General features: G+C 41.3%; 1 protein-coding gene across 6 annotated transcripts in view; it reads left to right on the top strand.

The window, feature by feature from the left end:
• sema5ba (sema domain, seven thrombospondin repeats (type 1 and type 1-like), transmembrane domain (TM) and short cytoplasmic domain, (semaphorin) 5Ba) overlaps positions 1 to 20,599 on the top strand; it is a 288,051-nt gene that overhangs the window by 130,542 nt on the left and 136,910 nt on the right. For all 6 annotated transcript variants that reach the window (XM_034694411.1, XM_034694409.1, XM_034694410.1 and 3 more), the window contains one exon: positions 20,112 to 20,211. In XM_034694411.1, coding sequence (XP_034550302.1) covers positions 20,112 to 20,211 — 100 coding nt within the window. The remainder of the gene's footprint in view (positions 1 to 20,111; positions 20,212 to 20,599) is intronic.

Below are 20,599 nucleotides of genomic sequence, written 5' to 3'. Positions count from 1 at the left end.
ACCTATACGCTGTGACTTTTCCTCTGTCCTGCTGCACCCGCCAGGCCTCCAGATGTCCAGATTAGCCTGAGCTCCACCGCTGAGGCAAGCCTCTTGAGAATGTCTCTCCTGGCACCATGCTGCAGGACCGCTGGCCCGTCAAAGCAGGCAGAGAGGGGCATTATGTGAAGGCAGCCGTATAGAAAAGGCCTGCACAATGAAAGTGTCAGCGAGAACCTGAGATTAGCCTCTGTGATTGATGAGCGTTTTATAGAAGGTTGTTGAAGCGCTGCCTAAGTCACCTGGAGGAGAGCAGGGAGCAGGCTAAGAAGATTTGACTGTGAGCATGCAGAGTGTGTACTGAAGTATACATGCTTTAAATCTGCCTTCAATGACTTGTTTCTGTTTGTGTTTGGATGTTTGACAACTTGTTTTGTGTTTATCCTATATGATGCAGTGAGATTTGATCCTGGCAGTGTGTATCTGTGTTACATCAGTTCTTTTCTTGCCCCTTAGTGGGACTCTCTATCTGAGCATGCCAACTCCATAAAAACCCAGCTTCATCCCTTTGTGTTAAACATTTCAGCTTTAGCTTTTTTGGAGCAGTCAGTCAGTCAGTCTATCAATCAATCTTTATTTGAATAGCGCCAAATCACAACAAACGTTATCTCAAGACACTTTTACAAACATAGCAGGTCAAGACCACTCTATGTCAAATTATGAACAGAGACCCAACAAGACTCATACCCCACCTTAATCCACCATGAGCATTGCACCTCACAGTATTTAGCTAGTTACAGCGATGAGGAAAAACTTACTTTTAACCCTCCTGTTATGTTGCGGGTAAAATTGACCCTTTTAAAAGTCTACTTTAGGCAATATATGCCTTCCAAACCAGCTAAGTGCAGCATAAAAATCTGGGCAGCATGTGACAGAAGAGGTGTCGTGTTAATTTATCAACATCACTTAAATAAGAAATTAATTCAAAATGTAAAATAAAATAAAAAAAACAAAAATCTATGTCATAAAAATCTATTGTATTTACATTTAGGGCTTTCTAATGTACATTAAAAAAAAGTTTTACCATTAATTTCAATGAAATTTTTTTGAGTTATCCTCATTGAAGCATGATCTGTGTGAATTTAAGAACACCAATGGACTAAATCTTGATTTAAATGGTTAGTAATGGAGTTAAAAATTAGATTTGAAAACATTTGTATTGGGATTTCTTGTGGTTCTGACACTTTGGGATAATTGAATATGCCCCGGGTCAAATTGACCCAGGAGCATTATTGCTGTTCCAGAGAAACGAACAAAACAGGTGGGTAAACAGTCAGAAACCTCAAGCAGAACCAGACTCATGTTAGTCAGCCATCTGCCTCGACCGATTTGGGTCTGGAAAGAGGGATAGAGGAGACGTGGAGTCCAGCACGTCTGTAACAGCCGGAGCCTGGAACATCCACAGCAGGAGGATGCCTATGGCAGCTCAGAAGAACCTACAAGACAATGGAGCTCAGGGACTCCAGAAAGGTCTATAAAACGTCACTTTGCGTTTCATTAAAAGTCTGCAATCACATGACAATGAAAAAACCCTGGAGTATGCATGCCAGATCTGCACACAGGATTTTTCTCCCTCACTGTTCTACTACATTTTGAGACTACTGCTTGAAGATCTGACAGAGAGTAAACACTGGTTGACAGCAGAGACAGGTTTCATAAACACACCAAACATCCTCCATCAGCTGTCCTTTGGCCTTGACAGCCCAGCATTTTTATCAGTCTGCTAGAACACACCATCAGCACCACAGACTGCATGTTTGTATGTTCTGCTGTGAAGAAATCCACAGCAGCGGGGCAGGAATACTGCATCTGAGTCACGTAACCTCCTCCCACGGGCACACACTGTACGAGCCGCCAGATCATGATTTAGACGGATGATACTGGCTCCCAGCATCCAGGCTGTTGGTCTGATAACAGCCTGACATGAGGGCACCGAGTGGAACACACCGAATCTAGATATGGACTCTGTTATTTTGGAATTTATGGAGTCAGTTGTGCGTTTTGTTGTGAGGCCCAGGGAACTGGTTTGAGCTGGAGCACCATGTAAAGGGTCAGCCTGGTAAAGAGATATAGATAAACTCTGCTCCTCCATCTAACCGGTGCAGCAATATCCATCAAGGCAACAAGATGTTTCATAAGGGAGTGTGTAGGAGAGTAATGGTTGATAATAAGACCTTTGGCCCCTTAGCTCCTTCACAGAGAAGATGAGTCCTCCTCTGATGGATGGGATGGATACACAGTCGTTGTCATCTGCTGGGCTCAAACCAATCTGAACAGAGAGATAGAAACGACGAGTCACTGATCATTTCCAGCTCCAGTCCTTGGAAATCTTTTCTTTTTGATTTTCTTTTTATACTCTCTCTTAAGCTCTGCCTGTCTGGACTATTTTGTGCTTCCATCTTATCCAGCAGAGACACCAGAGCAGTGTGATTCTGCGAGCCAATGGGGGGCTTTATAGTCTGTAGCAGATGCTGAGGATATTTGTGGTGAAAAATAACATGAAGTAACACTAATACAGAGAAATAGGTGCTCAAATGTCTCATGTGCATCACTGAAATGCACATTTCTTGATATTGACAGCAAAGAATAAATTGTGTTGATTAAGAATAGACAACAAAATCAATTATTGTAGGTATTGTAAACTGGAAACTGTTGGACTAACTTCTGTATGTTAATGTTGAAGCACAATCTTGTGCAAGCAGACATTGAATGTTACCTTCTGCTAGGTAGTAGCTGCATGCAAGCTGCAGCTAATGTTAGCCTGGGGTACACAGCACATGGTAGAAGTAGCTTACCTCCTGCTAAAAATGCAATAAGCTCACAGTTCTAGTCTTCATCTCTGTCATTATCCTGCATGTTTGGGGTTTTGATGTTCCCCACCATATTAGCAACTAGCCTTGTTGATGCTAGCTGTCTGCGATAGTAAACACCGACGTGATTAGGGTTGCCAACTGTCCTGTATTAGCTGAGACATCCTCTTTGGGCTAAATTGGTTTGTTTCATACAGGATCTCAATTGTCCCTTATATTGACTATTAACTCTTGTAAATACAGCAGACTGCACTCTGCAGATCCTAGATCAGATAAAACGGCAGTGGCAGATCAGGTGCCAATCACACCGCCTGTTGTCCAATCACAGGCCCCCTCACGCGCATGAGTTGTATACAACGCAAATGCACCAAGTCCTGCAAAAAAGTGTGGAGAGGATTTTCTCTCTGATGGCTATTAAATGGTCAGACCCAAGAAACAGATCAAATATCTGTAAACTGTGACTTGTCATGTAAGGACTTCTCTCTGGCTGTGCAAAAGGACAAAAGACTGCTTGAGTCAGTCAAGAGCAGCAAAAAGTATCCATGGAAAAAGTACATTTGTTGAGTCATACTCCTCTTTTGCATTTAATTTTTCTTTTGCCTGTTTTTTGATGTAAAGAGTCAAATTGTGGTTTCTTTGAGGTTTATTCATACGAGGTTACATAATGATACAGTAAGGATTAAAGGGAATATACACACTTTCTGCATTTCCAGTTGAATCAGAATATGAATATACACTGAATTTACCCATCATGCTCACACCTCTATGGCACCGTGTTCCTGTCCCTTATTTAGTAGTGAGAGAGTTGGCAACCCTAGACGTGATCCTCTCTACCTTGTTGTTTCAGGGCTAACAAAACTAAAGGGGCCCATAAACTTCAATATACTGATCCAAACTTTGTAGCCACTGCAAGACCAGAACTCTTAGACTACCCTCAGTCTGTTTGCATCGTCCTCATGGTAACTTGAGATAAGATCTGTCAACATCTATATGCATCCTTTATTACTGCTCCTTTTGATCTCATTCCCCCTCTTTTATTCATGCCCACTCTCCTCTCCTTGTCCCTCCTCTTCCATTCCCTTTCTTTACTACCTGCCATCACTTTCTCTCTGTCAGCTCGCTCCTCTGTGCTCTGAAATTGGCAGAAAAATGTATTGCACACTTTGAAACGGTCCTTCTATCTCTTTCATCGTTAGGGTAATGGTTCTGTCGTTTAGCCGCAGTGTTGCCATCTGAAGGGCTCTCGAGCATCCCCAGAGTGATTCCCGTATAAGACATAAACGTCACTCACGAGAAAAGAGCATTCAACATGAATTTCTGATCTTATTTCTTACTTTACATTCTTGTCTCACTTTGCCACCTGTCTGTTTCCCTCCTCGTTCATGATTACAGAGGTGAGTTTAATTGGAGTGGTGCTATCAAAGCCGCGGCGTGTTTGCAGCCATCAATCAGGCAGCTGAAAGGAGCTGAGTTTAGAATGCTGCTGGGGCCAGACTATCACCCACTGATGGCATGTCAGGATATCTGATGCAGGCCCCAGAGATAGCAAGGAGGACCGCAGAATGGAAAACATTTAAGGGCTTTATTGCCACTTAAACTGAAAAGAAGAGAAACAGCAGCAAAATTGCTCTCTTTTGCTTTTCTGTGACCGTTCTGTCTCCTGTCCCCCTCAATAGCTCCCTTCAGACATGAGCCTCATTGTGTAAGTGCATCAGTAATAGTACATGTCATCTCCATGTTTATGTAAGAGGTACTTTTCTCCCAAAACCGAGGCAGCAGTGTAATCTTCAGACCTGTTAAGATACCAGAAAGGGCTCGAGTTGGAATTTAATGCTGTAATGTTATGACAAAGGCTACTTCGGAGCAAAGTTAGATATCATGAGAGTGCTTTTATGACTTTCTTGAAACCTTTTCTTTCAGACAAAATTGATACCGGCATAAGGTCCCTTTTTCCAGTCACAGTGTCTCCACTTTTGTCTCTGATCTTAATGAAGGATCACAATATGACACACACAAAAACAGCCCCTTGTTTCCACTCCCAAACAAACTGCAATCATTTCTGTACCAAACAAGAGCAGATATTTAGTGTTAAACAGTCCCTCCAGGAAGTTGCGATTATGCGATCGCAACTATCAACGCAAATTCAACCAATCAGCGCGATTTTTTCGCGGCCCTGCAATTTTTTTACAATCAGCGCAACTTTCCCGCAAATTTGACCAATTACCTCAATCTCAGCCCCTGCACGTCATCGGTTTTGTCATCAATTTCGCTTCCTTGGAACATAAACGTAAGTCCTCACTTGATCGGCACTTTTCAGCAACAAAACACGCACAGAGAACGGGTGAAAAGAGAGGACAGCCGGCAGGACAAGTGACGATGACAACGTTATTATTTATAGATTGAGGGGCTCAGTGTTCGCTTGGTCACCTACCTGCAGCAGGTGTGCTTTATGAACCAGCTCTCCTCCCCTCCATGCATCTGTCTCATCTTCATTGATGATTTTTACCCCCGGTGTGCGTTAGTGACAAAGACACAACCGGGGGACGTCTGTTTACTATTTGACGTTTGACGTTGCCGTAGTTACCGTAAAAAGCTCTGCATCTACAGCTTGATTTAATCCAGTTTGGTGAAACATCAGACACATTCAGTAAGTTTTGATCAACTCCTTGTCATCAAAGATGAAGATGCATTTCAGAGTGCCGTGAACTGACTGTGCATCAGTCGCTGCGAGGTGCATTCAGGGACCGTCGTAAATGTGCAATACAGTCCTTTCATGGCATTTTTCTGTGAATCAAGAGAATCAAAATACAGTCAGTGGTCACATCAAGAATGTTTTCTAAAAACAACTGTAATTTAGCGTATTTACTTGCCCCTGAGATGTTATTGGGGGAAAAAAGCAAAAAAAAAATAATCGCAACTTTCACCGCAATTTTTTCAAAAAGCTGTCGCAAATTCAGGCTTTTTGGGCCGCAGCAATCACAAAAAAATCCCGCGAAATCCTGGAGGGACTGGTTAAAGCTGGGGTTGGTAGTCAGATTTAGATACACTTGTTGTCATGCTGGTTAAAATTATCTTCATGTCCCGATGCCAATCAATACGTAATGTGTTCTTTAAGTAGAGTGAAAAAAAGCTGCTATCTACAGCCGGAGTAAACCTGGGAAAACACCAACCAATCCCTGCCATCAGGAGCCAAATCATGAAACCAATCAAATCCTGACAGAGTCCTCAGGAAATGCTACATTCCAATTCATGCCAGTTTTCTGTGACTACCAACCCCAGCTTTAAGAGTGCTAATGCTCTTTCTTTTGCAGCATGATCCCAAATATGTTATGTACATTTAGGCATTCATTCTAACAGCTTAAAGTATTAGCAACATCTACATCAACATCTGACAGTTTATTGATAACTCAGTCTATATTGATCTTGCATTGGGAGCAGAGGGTTGTTGCTTCAAATTCCGGTACAGAACAAAGCATGGCTCCTGGAGAGATGCCAGGTCACTTCCTGGGTCACTGCCCTTTAGCATGGCACTGGACCCCCAACTGCTTGTGCACTCCTTCATGTGCAGCCCTTACACTCTGCATCACTCTATTAGTGCATGTTCACAGGGTCCTGTTTGTGCATGTTTATGTCTTCATCCTCTTCTCCCAAGTTCATTTGAAATTACAAAAAGTTCAAACTTACACAGACAAAGGCAATCGTTGAAAACATATCACCTGTAGGGCGCCAGTTTTGCCTAATGGTGCAGTCTTCATCACAGTGGTCACTGGTTTGACTCGCAGCTGTGACTCTTTGCAGCATGTTGCCCCCATACCCAACTCTGCACCCCCACATTTCCTGCCTCTTTTCAGCTGTCCTATCAACTAAAGCAAAGATACCCACAAATTAACTCCAAAACATCACATGTACCTGCCATCTTAAATCACCTGTACTTCTGGCTCTCTGTCAAACTCTCTTTCAGAAACATTGCTCATATTCCTGTCAGCTTTAGAACAGCAGCTGCAGTTTTGGATACCTGCTTCACTCTTAGTTTCGAGAGAAGCAGGCAAACATCTTTACTGGAGGCTGACTGAGAGGCTATTAGCCTCCTGGCCCCTGCTCCATTCCTCCTGTGGCTGCTCAGTCCCCAGTCTCTCCAGGCTTTTTCCCTATGCTGCACATAACCCGCAGACCCCGCTATCTGAGTCCAGTCAAGTGGGAGAAAGAGGAGGGGAGGACAGAGTGCTGCTGGAGGGATGAAAAGACGGAGGGATAGAGGGAGAGTTGTGCTTCAATGGTGCCTCTCTCGCAAACTATCAACCCCCTGTGAGTCAGCTGGTGGTGGTGGTGGTGAGAGTGGAGCGTTAGGAGAGGAGAGATAGGGAAGAACGTGACAAGGAAGACAGAGTGGAGACTGGAGTGAGGAAGAGTGATATGAGAAAGACCAAACAAAACATGTTTTGTGGGATTTTTACCAGATAAGGTTGTGGTGTGAGAAGGTGCAGTGATGCAGGAGGAGTTGGCTCCCTCATATTGAACAACAACTTAAAATGTGGAGAAATATGCAGTTGAAGCTGTTTTTATGGCTTTTTGCACAGACAGAAAATGATCATTGTATGTTAATGTACACACTGCAGGATGAATTCATCCCTGTGCCATTATTTAGTCTGCAAATATAATCTGTGTATGTGCTGATGGACACTGGAGGAGATCCTTCATTCACAAAATCATTTGCCAGACAGCCGCCGGCCTCCATGTGAGCTGTTTTTTTTCTAACAACATTGGCTCGACCACTTTGCCCTGAAGACAAACATTTAAAAAAACACCTCTTTCCAGCTATCTCATTCCCATTAGTGAGACATTGTTTATCTGTGTTTCCCCCCCTGAAGGAAGATGATGACAGACAGCTACCTTTAGTACAATATGTGTCATTCATAGCTCATTAAACAGTGCAGCGCTCGAGGGGAGAAATCAACTTCATGCCTGATTAAAATGTTAATGATAAAAAATATGATATTGAGCAGGGGTGTTTTTGTTGAACTTTTGCTGTCAGACTAAAAAACAGAAAAGTCAAAGTTGAGGAATGCAAGTTTAGGAAAAAATACACAATTTATTTTTAAAGGTCACCTGAGCTTCAGACTCTGATGGAGGTTTGTTTTTGCATTTATACATTTCTGCCAGTCAAAGGCGAAAACACTTTTCCATTTCCTAACCACTGTTTGCTTAGTCACTCTCATTTCAATCCCTCGTGCCCAAAGTGCCTTTAATGGTACCAGCTCTCTCATTTTTTAAACACAATCCCACTCTTACTCTTTATATCTGCCTCCTGCTTTACTTTGCTGTTCTCAGGTCATGCACACCCTGAAGTCTGAGCTGTCATGAAGGTGAATTAGATGCAAGTACGTTCAAAAACGAAAAACTTAGAGCCCAGTTTGCGTCCCTTCTTTACCGTATGTGCCCTTAAAATATCAATCCAATAGATGGATGGCAGTGGCGGTTCTGGGGAGGGGCCAACAGGGGTCAGTGCTCCTGTAAAACTGAACCTGGACCCCCCCCTGTGGCCTCCCCTCCACACCAAAATAATATTATACAATAAAAAAAGCTTGTATAATATTACACATGAGTGTGGCACTTAGTTCCAGTCCCTTAGAGCGCTAAGGGACTCATGTTGAGTGTAAACAGCCAAACAGCTGCTGTCAGTCTGCATTTTGATCTAGTACACAGTAGTATATATGTCTAGTATATAGAGATGCACTGATGTTTTGCCAGTTTGTTCTCAGCCGGTCCTCGCCCTTCTCAGTCTCTTTTGTCAGGGTTAAATGTGTCCCTCTGACAACACCCTGGGCCACAGCCTGGCCCCCCCAGTAAAATTGGTCTAGAACCGCCACTGGTTGTTTTTTCTGTTCTGGTTCTGCAGCTGGTTTCCCAACAAAGGAGCCGAGCTGAACTTAACATGAACTCCTCAGGATACAAAACATCTCAGGATAATAAACCTCTCTATATTTGAGATTGCTCCTCCCGGCTGACACCATCTTCCTGAATGAAAGGTGGACAAAGTTTGACGGGCCAGCCGCAGAGTAACCTCGCAGCTCAAATTTGGAGGGGTTAGATGGAGGCAAGATTGGATCTTATCTTTCTTTGGGCTCCAACTTGAGGAAATCTCACATTCCATCAGGTCTTTAAAGATAAACGGATCAGCTGTGTGGGTTTTCTGTGTCTGTGTGCGTTTGTTTGTGCAGACACTGGGTTTGTTTGAATCCAAAATATGTTGTGTTTTCACCCCTGAGCTGTGTAATATGTTGGCATTTTTCAGCTTTTTTTTTTTACTGCTCTTCCTCCAAACCGAGTTTAATAGCAAATCAGATCAGTCGGGGTGCCACTTCTCTGTGCCCACATGCTGGTTGTGTGGGAAGAAGTTGAATATTTTTCTGGGATGGAAGAAGATAGAGAGGTTATGATTTATGTCTGAGCCAAACGTCTCAGCCACTGTCCTCATCCGTCTCCTCATCCCCCTGGCAGCCACGGGCTAATGCATTAATCCGTCCGCCTGCCGATTGCAGAGGGGGAAAAAAAGAACGCAATAATCGTTCATCAAGTCCGTCTCGGGGCCCCGTGAGTCAACCATGAGGGAGGGGGCTTCATATTCAGGGCGCTTTATTGTCACTTCTTTGCCCCACCGCCTGGCCAGACAGTTATGAGGGGAAGGAAGTGAGCAGCACGGATAAACCACTTGTAAGCGGGAGGATAAATGTCAGTCAGTGAAAGACCCCTCAGTGTCAGGAAGGCCTCAGTTAGAGTGTAAACAAGCTGCGGGTTCACCAAACCTCCTGCATGAATCAAATCTGAACGTGTTTTTTTTTTACAAGCTTTCCAAGAGATATTCATGATGTGGAGAAATGTTTATGTGCACATAATGCTCCTCGGTTGGAATTTCTGATTTATGGTCCACATTAAAGTCTCTGAAGTGAACGCTAACAGCTCCTGTTTTTACTGTTAGCTGCATAATGCCTCTGTGGGAATAATTCTCTTGTTATCTATTCTTCCACTGCACATTCTTATTTTATGGTTCATGTCATATGCTCTGTTTTAATGGGCGGATTTTATGGGAAGAATAAGTCATTTTAACTGTCTATCATTTGTCTAAATGACAACGTTTTCTACATCTGGATATTTTCCAGTTTGTGTTTGATATGAAACATTTTGTGGGGTGGGGCTTCAGGGGTGCTCGTTTTCATCCAATCAGAATGAGATAAACCTCAGGTTATCTTTATACTCTCATCTCTGTTATCTATTTTCATCACAACATTTCTCCTGTCGTAAATTCTCTCCATTTTCATTTTTAGCTTCCCCCCTCTTTAATTGCAGGGTCCTATTTTGGATAAGAGGGAGGAAAATACAGAATAACTCATGTATATTTATAACACAGAGACATAATGGAGCATGCATGACAGAGCTCTTTAATCAGTCCTCTGTTATCAGTGTTACTGCCTTTCACACCGACGTTCCATACCACAGGTCCGGATATTAACTCTTCTGGTAAAGATCCTGTATAAGATGTGTAAATTATTGTGGCCCGTCATTGTCCTCCAAGGTGCCATATTTCTGTTTTGTGTCTCTGTAAAGCTAAGCCTGAGGAACCATTAGATATTTGATAAATTCTCTTTTAACTTTTTTTTTTATTGATCTTTCCATAGATTTCATCATGATACATTTTGCTTGCAACAGCTGGTAAACACACACAAACCCCACCCCCAAAACATAGGTCAGCTGCTGCAGTATTTAAGGTTGCCATTCCCCTTCCATGCCCCACCCTATCCCACCCCTTCCCACCCAGCCCTACCATCAACCCCACATCCCAGATTTTACATAATATGTTAGTAAACAAAAGGGGAGATATTTGCTAAATTCTAAAATAATACAAAACCAGAACACTTCGGAGCCAACCCCATAAACATGAAAACAAACACTGCAAATGCCTTCTTTGTGATGCATGGAGAGTTCACCAGAAAGTGCAGCCCATCCCTGTCAACAGTGTCAAACTACCGTACTGACCTGAATGCAAGATGTCTTTTCCCATGCAACAGATCTAAAAAGATGGGATTGACTTTAGAATGTTAATATTCATTCACAGCAGTGGACGATGCAACTTATCTGTAAAGCAAGTGTGCTCTTCATGACTGAGGTTGGCTGTCACTCACAACTACAGCACCAGAGGGATGAAAGAAGGAGAGGCACAGTGATAGTCAAAAACAAAGAGGCTAAAAAGTAGGACAAGTTCATCAACAACTGAGATGGAGTTATGATACTGGTTTTAAGATAATGGTTATCGTTGCAGCAGAGACAATAAACAACTGTCAAGCAGCCAAGAAATATGGAGTCACATGTCATCTAACTTTGGAGGTCGCCACAGAAAGGGTCGTCATACAATCAGGGGTTGATTAAAGGCACTATGATAAGTTTTTAACTGGCTGAGAAACAGACTAAAACTGATACTGATGCCTCTTTATGACCCTCAAAAGCAAACAAGACCATCCAAAACAACACCAATACCTTCTCTGTTGTCATTTGTAATCATTTGAAACCGCTCTGAGGGGGGTAGGTGTCAGAACAGATGATTGACATCTCGCTCTAGAAACACACTTTTTTGCTGTTTTCATGGCAAATAATCACATTGTGTGATACATCTAAATGTTAAAAGACAACAGGATGAGGTTATTGTCTGAAGACACTAATTTTGCATTTACAGGACAAGAGATAAGAGGTATTACTTTGCCCACAAGGGGGCGCTAGAATTGATACAAACCAGAAGTTCCTCACAGCAGCTTTAATATTCAGACCAATACGGTACTTTATCTGTCTTTTCTTTCTTGTGTGTGTTCGACTAGTTTGTTTACTTTAGTCTATGGAATAGTGCAAAGACTGCGCTGTTAGATCTGTAAACAAGCCATATCTTATCTTTACCTTATTTTTCTCCATGAAAGGAGAGTAACAGTTATTACATTATTACAGGTTTACAATTATGATGTTCACAATTATCTATTTTCAGAAATCTACAGTTTAAAGTAACATTTTCACCCTTATGTTATCATCAAGGTGGAAAGGGTGGAATTGACTTTTGCTTGCAATTCCAGCTGTACAGTATGGAGTGATTTGCGCAATGCGTAAGGCAGCGTTTGCCTAAATTCATCACATCTCTGAAAGAGTAGACCGACTGCAACTTCAGTACTTCTGCAATCCATATGTACTGTGCTCATGTGATGCTAAAATGGCCTTACTCAAATGTTGCAAAGACCTGTTGTATGAGAGGCAAGCTGCATTTATCCTTAAATGCCTGGATAATGGGTGCGCACTTTCAAACTCCCGTTCCTTGACGGCATTCATGGTATTGAATTCTCGTATATGAATACAGATGGAAGTAGCCATGTGAGGAAATGTTCTAAAGCACAAGCAGTGTTTTTCAACTGTATGAATGCTTTTAGTACAATGACAAATCACAAACTATTACGGTGAATCTGCTTTAAATGGTGGCGTATTTTTGGGTTGATTTTCACATAGAGAGAAAAAAAGATACAAGAAAAATGAAACTCGAGTTTATGGAATTGCCATGTCTTAGTAAAAAGACGCCTTGTTGGTTAAAATGAGGCTCTCTAATTGGCTGCACACAGCAGAGTCTCTGCATTAATATAATAACAAAGTTTGAAAATGGAAAGCAATCTGCACTTTTTCCATTTTTTGGTCGGTTTTAGTGCAATCATTGAATTATTTGCAAAAATGTTCTGCCAGGAGTTGACACTAAGGACTGCTGCAGTGTTACATTGATACAGCTTAGTAAAGTTTGGCTTCTCAACACTTCTGTCATCATTAAACACGGTGCAGTATTTGTGATATATCACACAACTGCTGAACTGAAACAACAACGGTGAACCTGAAATGTAAATCTGCTCTAATTATCTCAAAGTTGTTTATTGTGATGCACACTGCAGAGCAAATATGTCTCCAACATGTCAAACTATTAGCCAGTGTGCCAATAATCTTTTGACTGTTAATGAGGTGTTGCTGTGCATGTTAATGCAGTCAGTGTTTACAGGACTCATTCAGAGAATTGTAATGATCTCATTTGTGTGTTAGAATGGTTATAACATTTACAGGGTCATTATGCGCGCACACACACAAACCCTCAGTTCACACGTGCACACATTGTGCAAACTTGTGATTCTGTGGAACTCTTCAAATCAACTTCAGGTCTGTTTACGTGAGATAGAGAAGCCAAAGATGTTCCACACTACTCCTCCTCCTCCTCCTCCTCTCTGCTCTCCGCTGCTCCTCACACAGACATTAATCAGAGAAATATACACTAATGGTCCCGCTTGCCTCCTAGCACCAACCTTCCATGTCAGAGATGGTCGACACAGAGGTGCATGCGCCAACGTGAGGCATAAAAACTACGTGCATGTAATATATAAATATTTATAGAGCACATACGAGATAACTCTTTGCAGTTATTTGATAAACACTTGGATGTGAAGTGATTTATCATGTGTGCTGAAGCTATCAGTGATTAAACCCTACATGTGCAGAAATAACTCAGCCTGTTAAGTTTTAAAGGTTACATTACTTCCCCTGAACATGCCGCTTGATTACAATTACTGCTGCACCCGGTTCATCTTTGTGTTCGTATGTTCTCAATGAGACTAAAGCTGTTGTTGATGTAATTAAACATGCTTCCTGTTGTTGCTTCAGGCAGTGCATGTGCCAGTATAATCATTTCCCATGCTGCTGGGTTCTACATGCATTACACATGTTACAGTTTCATTAAAGGCAGAATAACTGAATGTAAAATATCCGGTTTTGATTTTAGATCATGATTAAGTTAGTATTACTGTCTCTAAATTGAAAGGAGTGCATGATTGCGTTCCTTCAATGATTTAATATATGATAAGTAATACATTTTACAGACATGCTCAGCTATAAAGGAATCCCTGTTTGTTGCCTTTCCTTCACATATCTCGTCAGATTAGCCTCACACCTGATAGGTGTACAGTGGAGGAGTCACATGTGGTCTTATGTTAAAGGCAAAATGGCAACAAGTAGATACAAGAGATATCAGAAAGTCTTTGAAACTGTGAAAGTAAAGAACTGCGGCATGTTGTTAAACTTCATAATAAAGAACAACTAGTTGCCGAAATGCTTGAGGCAGTGCGGTCTCTCTGATAGTCGGGTCACCTGCTTCCGGCCCCGCTACAATCTCTGTTTTCCACAGTGATTCAGAGCGTGTTATGTGGGGAAGAAGAATAGAGAGGAGGAAATGAAATACACAGCTGATGTGCGGCCAATGAGCGGGGATCCAGGAAGTGCTGTCAATGCTGTAAATGCTGTAAATGCAATCACAGGGCTTGCGGTCCCCGTTGATTCTACTGGTAGTTACATTTTGGAGGAGGTGCACGTCAGCTACGTGCGTAGGCCTCTGCGTAGGTATGGGAGCTACACGGACCCCCGGCATAGGCTACGCCGTCGATTCAACACAGAAGCATAAATCAGCCTTTAGTCTGCACAAAGAATTTACAGTAGAATCAAATAAAGGTGCATATTTGTGTATTTAAGTCAGAGAAAATTTGCAAGCTACTTACAAAAGTGTTAGCTTTGCAACCATAGAATATCACCTGTATTTCCACTGAGATATCAATATTTAATACAAGCACCTGAATATGCTATTTACCTAATATGCAATCATCAAACCCATCAGCTATCATTACCTATCATCCTCTGACAATGAAATATGCCTCTGGGAACAGATACTGACTTCTTGGTCATCCAAGCGTAGCCAGTGGTTAGCATTAAGAAATGATTTTCAACCAAGACTTTATTATTGTTTAAAACTAATCAGCAACTTGAGTAGCAACCAACCTTTGTCTCTCTATATCTGAAATGCAAATGCCATCATTCCTTGTTTCAAAGCTTGATCCGAAAAGACAACTGGACTTGGTATAAATTCTAGAAGACGTTCCACCTCTCCTCCGAAAGGCTTCATCAGACCTGACCAGACTAAACTAGACACTTTCTACTAAGTCCAGTTGCCTTTTTTGGATCAAGCTTTGAATTACCGTGAGCTGGATGAGAACCTTCACAGACATCGTTTCTTCATCCATTACGTCCCCTGCAGTAGTGTGCGTTCATCTGTTTCTGGTATAGGTCTCAGTTTCACTGTAAATCGCGGGTTACACAGACGCCTCACTCTGGCTTACTTCAGCAGTTTGTAACCTGTAAATACAGATTACTTATAATGCACTTCTTTGATTGCTTAAGGCTCATGACACCAAGTGCAAGCAATTGAAGAAGGGGTCTTGACAGTGCTACAAGAAGCACTCGTGTCGAGAAATCAAGCTGTTCAAAAAGGCCAAGCTCTGAACAACTGCTGCTAGTGCTATAAAATGATGCAGCTGCCTTTGATGAGAGATGTTATTCATAAAAATCAATTAGTAGGATCATTCATGACTGGTCTTGGTCAGATGTTGTTGCAGGCTTGACACACAGGACAGAGAGGTTGTATAAAAAGATGGACTGACCCATTGTTTCGGTCTCTTTTGTGGAGTATGATGAAGAACCATCCTAAAAAATGTAATTACAGTTGTATTACAATTTATTATTTGGAGATTCATTAAATTATTTAAATGATGAGTCATTCTCATTGTGTTACTAAAAACCTTGAGTCAAGTTCAGTCCCACAGCCACTCATTGAAAAATATCCCATCCTAATCAACATCTGGCTCAAACAGCTGTGGCAGATAACTCTCATTTCACTGAAGTCCCCCGTCAATACTGGCACCCTTAATTACAGTGTGTGTGTGTGTGTGTCCGTGTGTGTGTGTGTGGTATCTGTATCTTAAATGAAGAGCAGCATACTGTAGTGTATCTGCTGCCTGCTGTCTTATTATCATTCATATCTGTGGTTATGTGTACAGATGACAGAGCCATATGGGCCCCATCAATCCTCAAACCCCCTCTCCTGCCTCCGGTGTGTGATGGAGAGCTGTTTCCATGTTTCCTCTGACTTTTCCAGACACTTTAATGTAGTCCTGCACCTGTAGCCTGCAGCTCACACAGCCTGCTGTTTAATGTTTAAAGAATAAGGAGGTTTAAAGTTGTAAATGTTTGATGGTGCTTCCCTGAGGAGTTATCATTGTGGTCAAATGTTCCACCTGTGACCACCGCCCTGAAAATCTTGTTTTAGTAAAAAATGGCTTTGAATATTAATCTGGAACAATGAAGTTAAAACTCTCACAAGTACAATTATTCTTCTAGGGACACGTGTTGCAAATTAGCATCCTCTATAAACACTATGATACTTGCATTGGATGGCTGCTCAGTTTGTCTATGTATACTGAATCTGTCCCTAATAACAGATGGACTATAGGTAAATAAAAACTTGGGTTTATTCCACCTGAAATACTGAAGTACTAAGTGCAAGAAGTACTTTGAGGAGGTTTCATGAAACTGGCATGTAGTTTATGTTAATTAGAATAGAAAATTAATTCAACTCAAGTTTTCATTTACATAAAAAACTGATCCAAAGTTATATTCTGTACACTTTACCTTGATAATTATGTTATTTATGCTATGTTTTCATTTTTTTCTGTGTATTTATCTCAACCTCTGAACAACTAGCAGTCCCTCCAGGATTTTGCGGGATTTTTTTGTGATTGTTGCGGCCCAAAAAGCCTGAATTTGCGACAGCTTTTTGAAAAAATTGCGGTGAAAGTTGTGATTATTTTTTTTTGCTTTCCCCCCCCCAATAACATCTCAGGGGCAAGTAAATACACTAAATTACAGTTGTTTTGTCAGTTCACGCACTCTGAAATTAATCTGCATCTTTGATGACAGGGAGTTGATCAAAACTTACTGAATGTGTTTGATGTATCACCAAACTGGATTAAATCAAGCTGTAGATGCAGAGCTTTTTACGGTAACCACGGCAACAACGTCAAACATCAAATAGTAAACAGACGTCCCCGGTTGTGTCTTTGTCACTAACGCACACCGGGGGTAAAAATCAGTAGCGGTGATTGTAAAAAGTTGCAAGGCCGCAAAACAATCGCTCTGATTGGTTGAATTTGCGTTGATAGTTGCGATCGCGAAATCGCAACTTCCTGGAGGGACTGAAGTAGACCCTTTCCCCTTAAGAGTTTTTTTATTGAGACTTTATTAATTTACAAAATATCCCAAATAACTCCACATAACATACAGCAGCTACATTGTCCATATCCCTTCCCTCCTCTGTCACCAGCTGTAATTTCATCCTACTTAACTTAAACACTTCAGCACTGGAGTGAAAACAGACGGGTCAGGTTTCATATCAATCAATGAAAGTGGATCTCTTTTACAATAACCCAGCTTATTGTTATTTCTGACTGGCATGTTTTTTAGTCCAGTTTGCAGTAATTTTATATGTTCAATGTCAAATGGATTCTTTTTTTTTTAACAATAAAGCTTAAACTTATTTTCCAATTTTATTAACCTTCGTTATATTGGACCCCTTTTAGTTATTAGGCAGTCGGCTCTGAAATGTGGAACAAACTCCCGACCAAGATAAAGTTAACACAAGGTGTTTTGGTTTATAGCCCTCAAAGACCTTGACAGCCGCCGACGGCTACTTGTTCTTAAATGTGTAATAACTTTTGAACTGTTCATTGTCGTATCTTGATCTTTGTGACACTGGCTTGCTTGCATAGTAATACGTTTATTACAAGAAAACAATACCAGTATCGAACAAGCACCCGGAATACTTGGGAGAACAGCTCTGCAAATCTGCTGACTCCCAGACCAAGACCTTTTATAGGTCTTTGAGCCAATGACATAGCCTACTAGAGAGTCCAAACTTATCTTAACTTCTAGTTATTTATTATACCCTCCTGGGCTCTGCTAGCCTAAGGGTTACAAAACTTGTCCATACATGTCACTAAACTGGAAGGGGGTCTCAATCTAATTTCCTTGAAAGTCTGGGGCAACATAGGTTTCTCCTTGACTTGTTTTACATCAGTTACTTATTAACTATCAGATACTTCATCATCCTATCAACAAGCTTTAAATACTCAGTTACAGCAGATATTCTCAGCTTTCCATTGATACCACATTTGTCTCAGTCAGAACATATATACAGTGGGCACAGAAAGTATTCAGACCCCTTCACTTTTTCTACATTTTGTTGTCACAGCCTTATTCCAAAATGGATTAAATAATTTTTTTCCCTCAACATTCTACACACAATACCCCATAATGACAAAGTGAAAAATGTTTTTTAGAGAATTTTGCAAATTAATTAAAAATAAAACACTCATATCGCATGTGCATAAGTATTCAGACCCTTTACTAAATACTTTGTTGAAGCACCTTTTGTGCCCACTGTAAATACATTCAGGAGAGTCTGGTGCCCCCCAACAATGGTCTAGGTCTTTAAGGGTTAACCAGGACCTGAGAAATTATGTAAATAATCATCTTCTGGTTTTCTTTTTATATTACTACAGTTTTTATAGTATGCATGTTATTTTTTTGTAATCTTGAAGCCTTCTTTTCAGTTACTACAGCTGTTTGTAACAATCAATCAATCAATCAATCTTTATTTGTATAGCGCCAAATCACAACAAATGTTATCTCAAGACGCTTTTACAAACATAGGAGGTCTAGACCACTCTATGTCAAATTATGAACAGAGACCCAACTTCAAGACAGGGTGCAACTTCAAGCAGCAGTTGTACTATGTAGCCATTTGCATTGTCCCTATTAAATAAACCATATCAATAAATATGACCACGGTAACATCTATTCCTCCAGTACGGTGGCCCTGAAGTGCAAATCACAACAGCAAATCAGAAAACACAACGGCAAATCAGAAAACACAACGGCAAATCAAAAAACACAACGGCAAATCAGAAAACACAACGGCAAATCAAAAAACACAACGAAAAATCAAAAAACACAACTTCATTAACCATACTGGAAGAAGAAGGTACCCTCCGGGGACATGACTCGTCGCTGATTGGACTGAGTGTACCTACTTCTTCTGGTGATGTTGTGTTTTTTGATTTGCCGTTGTGTTTTCTGATTTGCTGTAGTGTTTTCTGATATGCAGTTGTGATTTGCACTTCAGGGCCACCGTACTCCTGGGGTCTATAACAAAGACAACAAGAAATTAAATATCAAACAGGAGACAACAAAATTGACAACATCAGAAAAAAAGAAGAGTCAAGTACAACAAAACTAAAAAGTAGATACCACATGTGATTCCTCCTGTTTGTGCTTTGCTGCAGTTAAACTTTTTACACTGTGAAGTTATTGTTCTCTTTCAAAGCAATCCTTTCAAAGCAACTGGACACTCCTTTGAGGAGGAACCGTACAACTCTTTAACACAGCTTTTCAAATTGGTTAAGGAAATCCAAACTTCCACGAGCTGTTGTCATACTGTGTACAGCGTGAAATATGGTAAATCCTTTTATGCTGCACGAACCTCCCACAAGGTGAAATCCATTTAAAGGCTTCCGCTTTTAAACACTCCAGACACTCCAGACTGGAGAAAATGCTCTTTTCCTGTACTTTCAAAGTGACATTAAAAGCCCCACCAGGCGGCCCCTCTACTCTGCTGCTTTGAAATTTGGATTTGTAAAAGCCTTGATTCAAACAGCGTCGAGGTTTAAGCTTCATGCACCGGATGGAGAGTGTTTTTTCAAGTGTCAGGTTGTATCAGGATTGTTGTGTCTGATGCGGTGTGGACAGCTTTGTCCTGCTCTGCAGGAAGCACGGTCGCAGCAGGGGAAGGTTTTCCTGCTCTGGTCACAGCAGGTTTAGACACTACAGCTGCAGCTACAGTCATTTTTCTCATCCTTGATCAGGTTTTTTATTTAACTGCTGATTCTCTGTTTGGTGTGGGAAATGTCCAAAAATGGTTAAAAAGGAACATCCTGTTACATTTTCTTAAAGGGACAGTGTCAACCGTACATAATCCACATATAGTGAACATTATGCAAAGATACATTTTAAAACCTCAGCTGATGTTTATGTTCCTCTGAAGAAATGATTCAAACTGCATTTCAACAAATCATGACATTATCCTCATAAAAACATGCCTACAGTCAGCCATAAAACACCAAATGCAGGACACATTAATGTCCTTTAGTAAGCTTAACTGTGTTTCATGTGTCCGACGTGTGAATGTCCCTACTTTTATCCCCTGAACTTTGACACGATTAAGCTTCCTCTAACCTCCTCCTTTCTTTCTTTCTTTCTTCCTCTCAGCTCTCAGTCCGTGGATCTCCTCCTTCTCCCACCCCGGCGTGAGAGACTATTCCCAGCTCACCCTTGACCTGACTAGGAATGAGCTTATTGTGGGTGCCAGGTAAGAAACTGTAAATCCACTCAGCTTTTCACCCTGCGGAGCACATTACTGAGAACGTGATAGCCTCTCTGACTCACTCTGACTGTGTGGTTTACGGATAATGATGCTTCTTAAGTGCTCTGCTGAGGCCTCGTTGGACTGAGTCAAGCTTTGGATTTGGCAGAGAGGGGGGGAACTCGGGAGAAATATGTTGTACCGTAATAAAGCCTGTGTGTGTTAATGTGTGTGCGTGTCTCACGCTCTTGTGAGGTAATATTAGAAACAACTTTTGCCTGGTTTAAAGACATGAGCTAGATGCCACCCAAATCAAACTTACATAGAACTTAAAAAGACACACATAGTAACCTTTAATAGTCTTTGCTTGGGGCGCTGGTGGCGTAGCGGTCTA

Source organism: Notolabrus celidotus, chromosome 10, assembly GCF_009762535.1.
Source record: "Notolabrus celidotus isolate fNotCel1 chromosome 10, fNotCel1.pri, whole genome shotgun sequence".
NCBI lineage: Eukaryota > Metazoa > Chordata > Actinopteri > Labriformes > Labridae > Notolabrus > Notolabrus celidotus.
The sequence above is the reverse complement of the archived record's forward strand: the minus strand, read 5'-3'. Positions and strand labels throughout refer to the sequence as shown.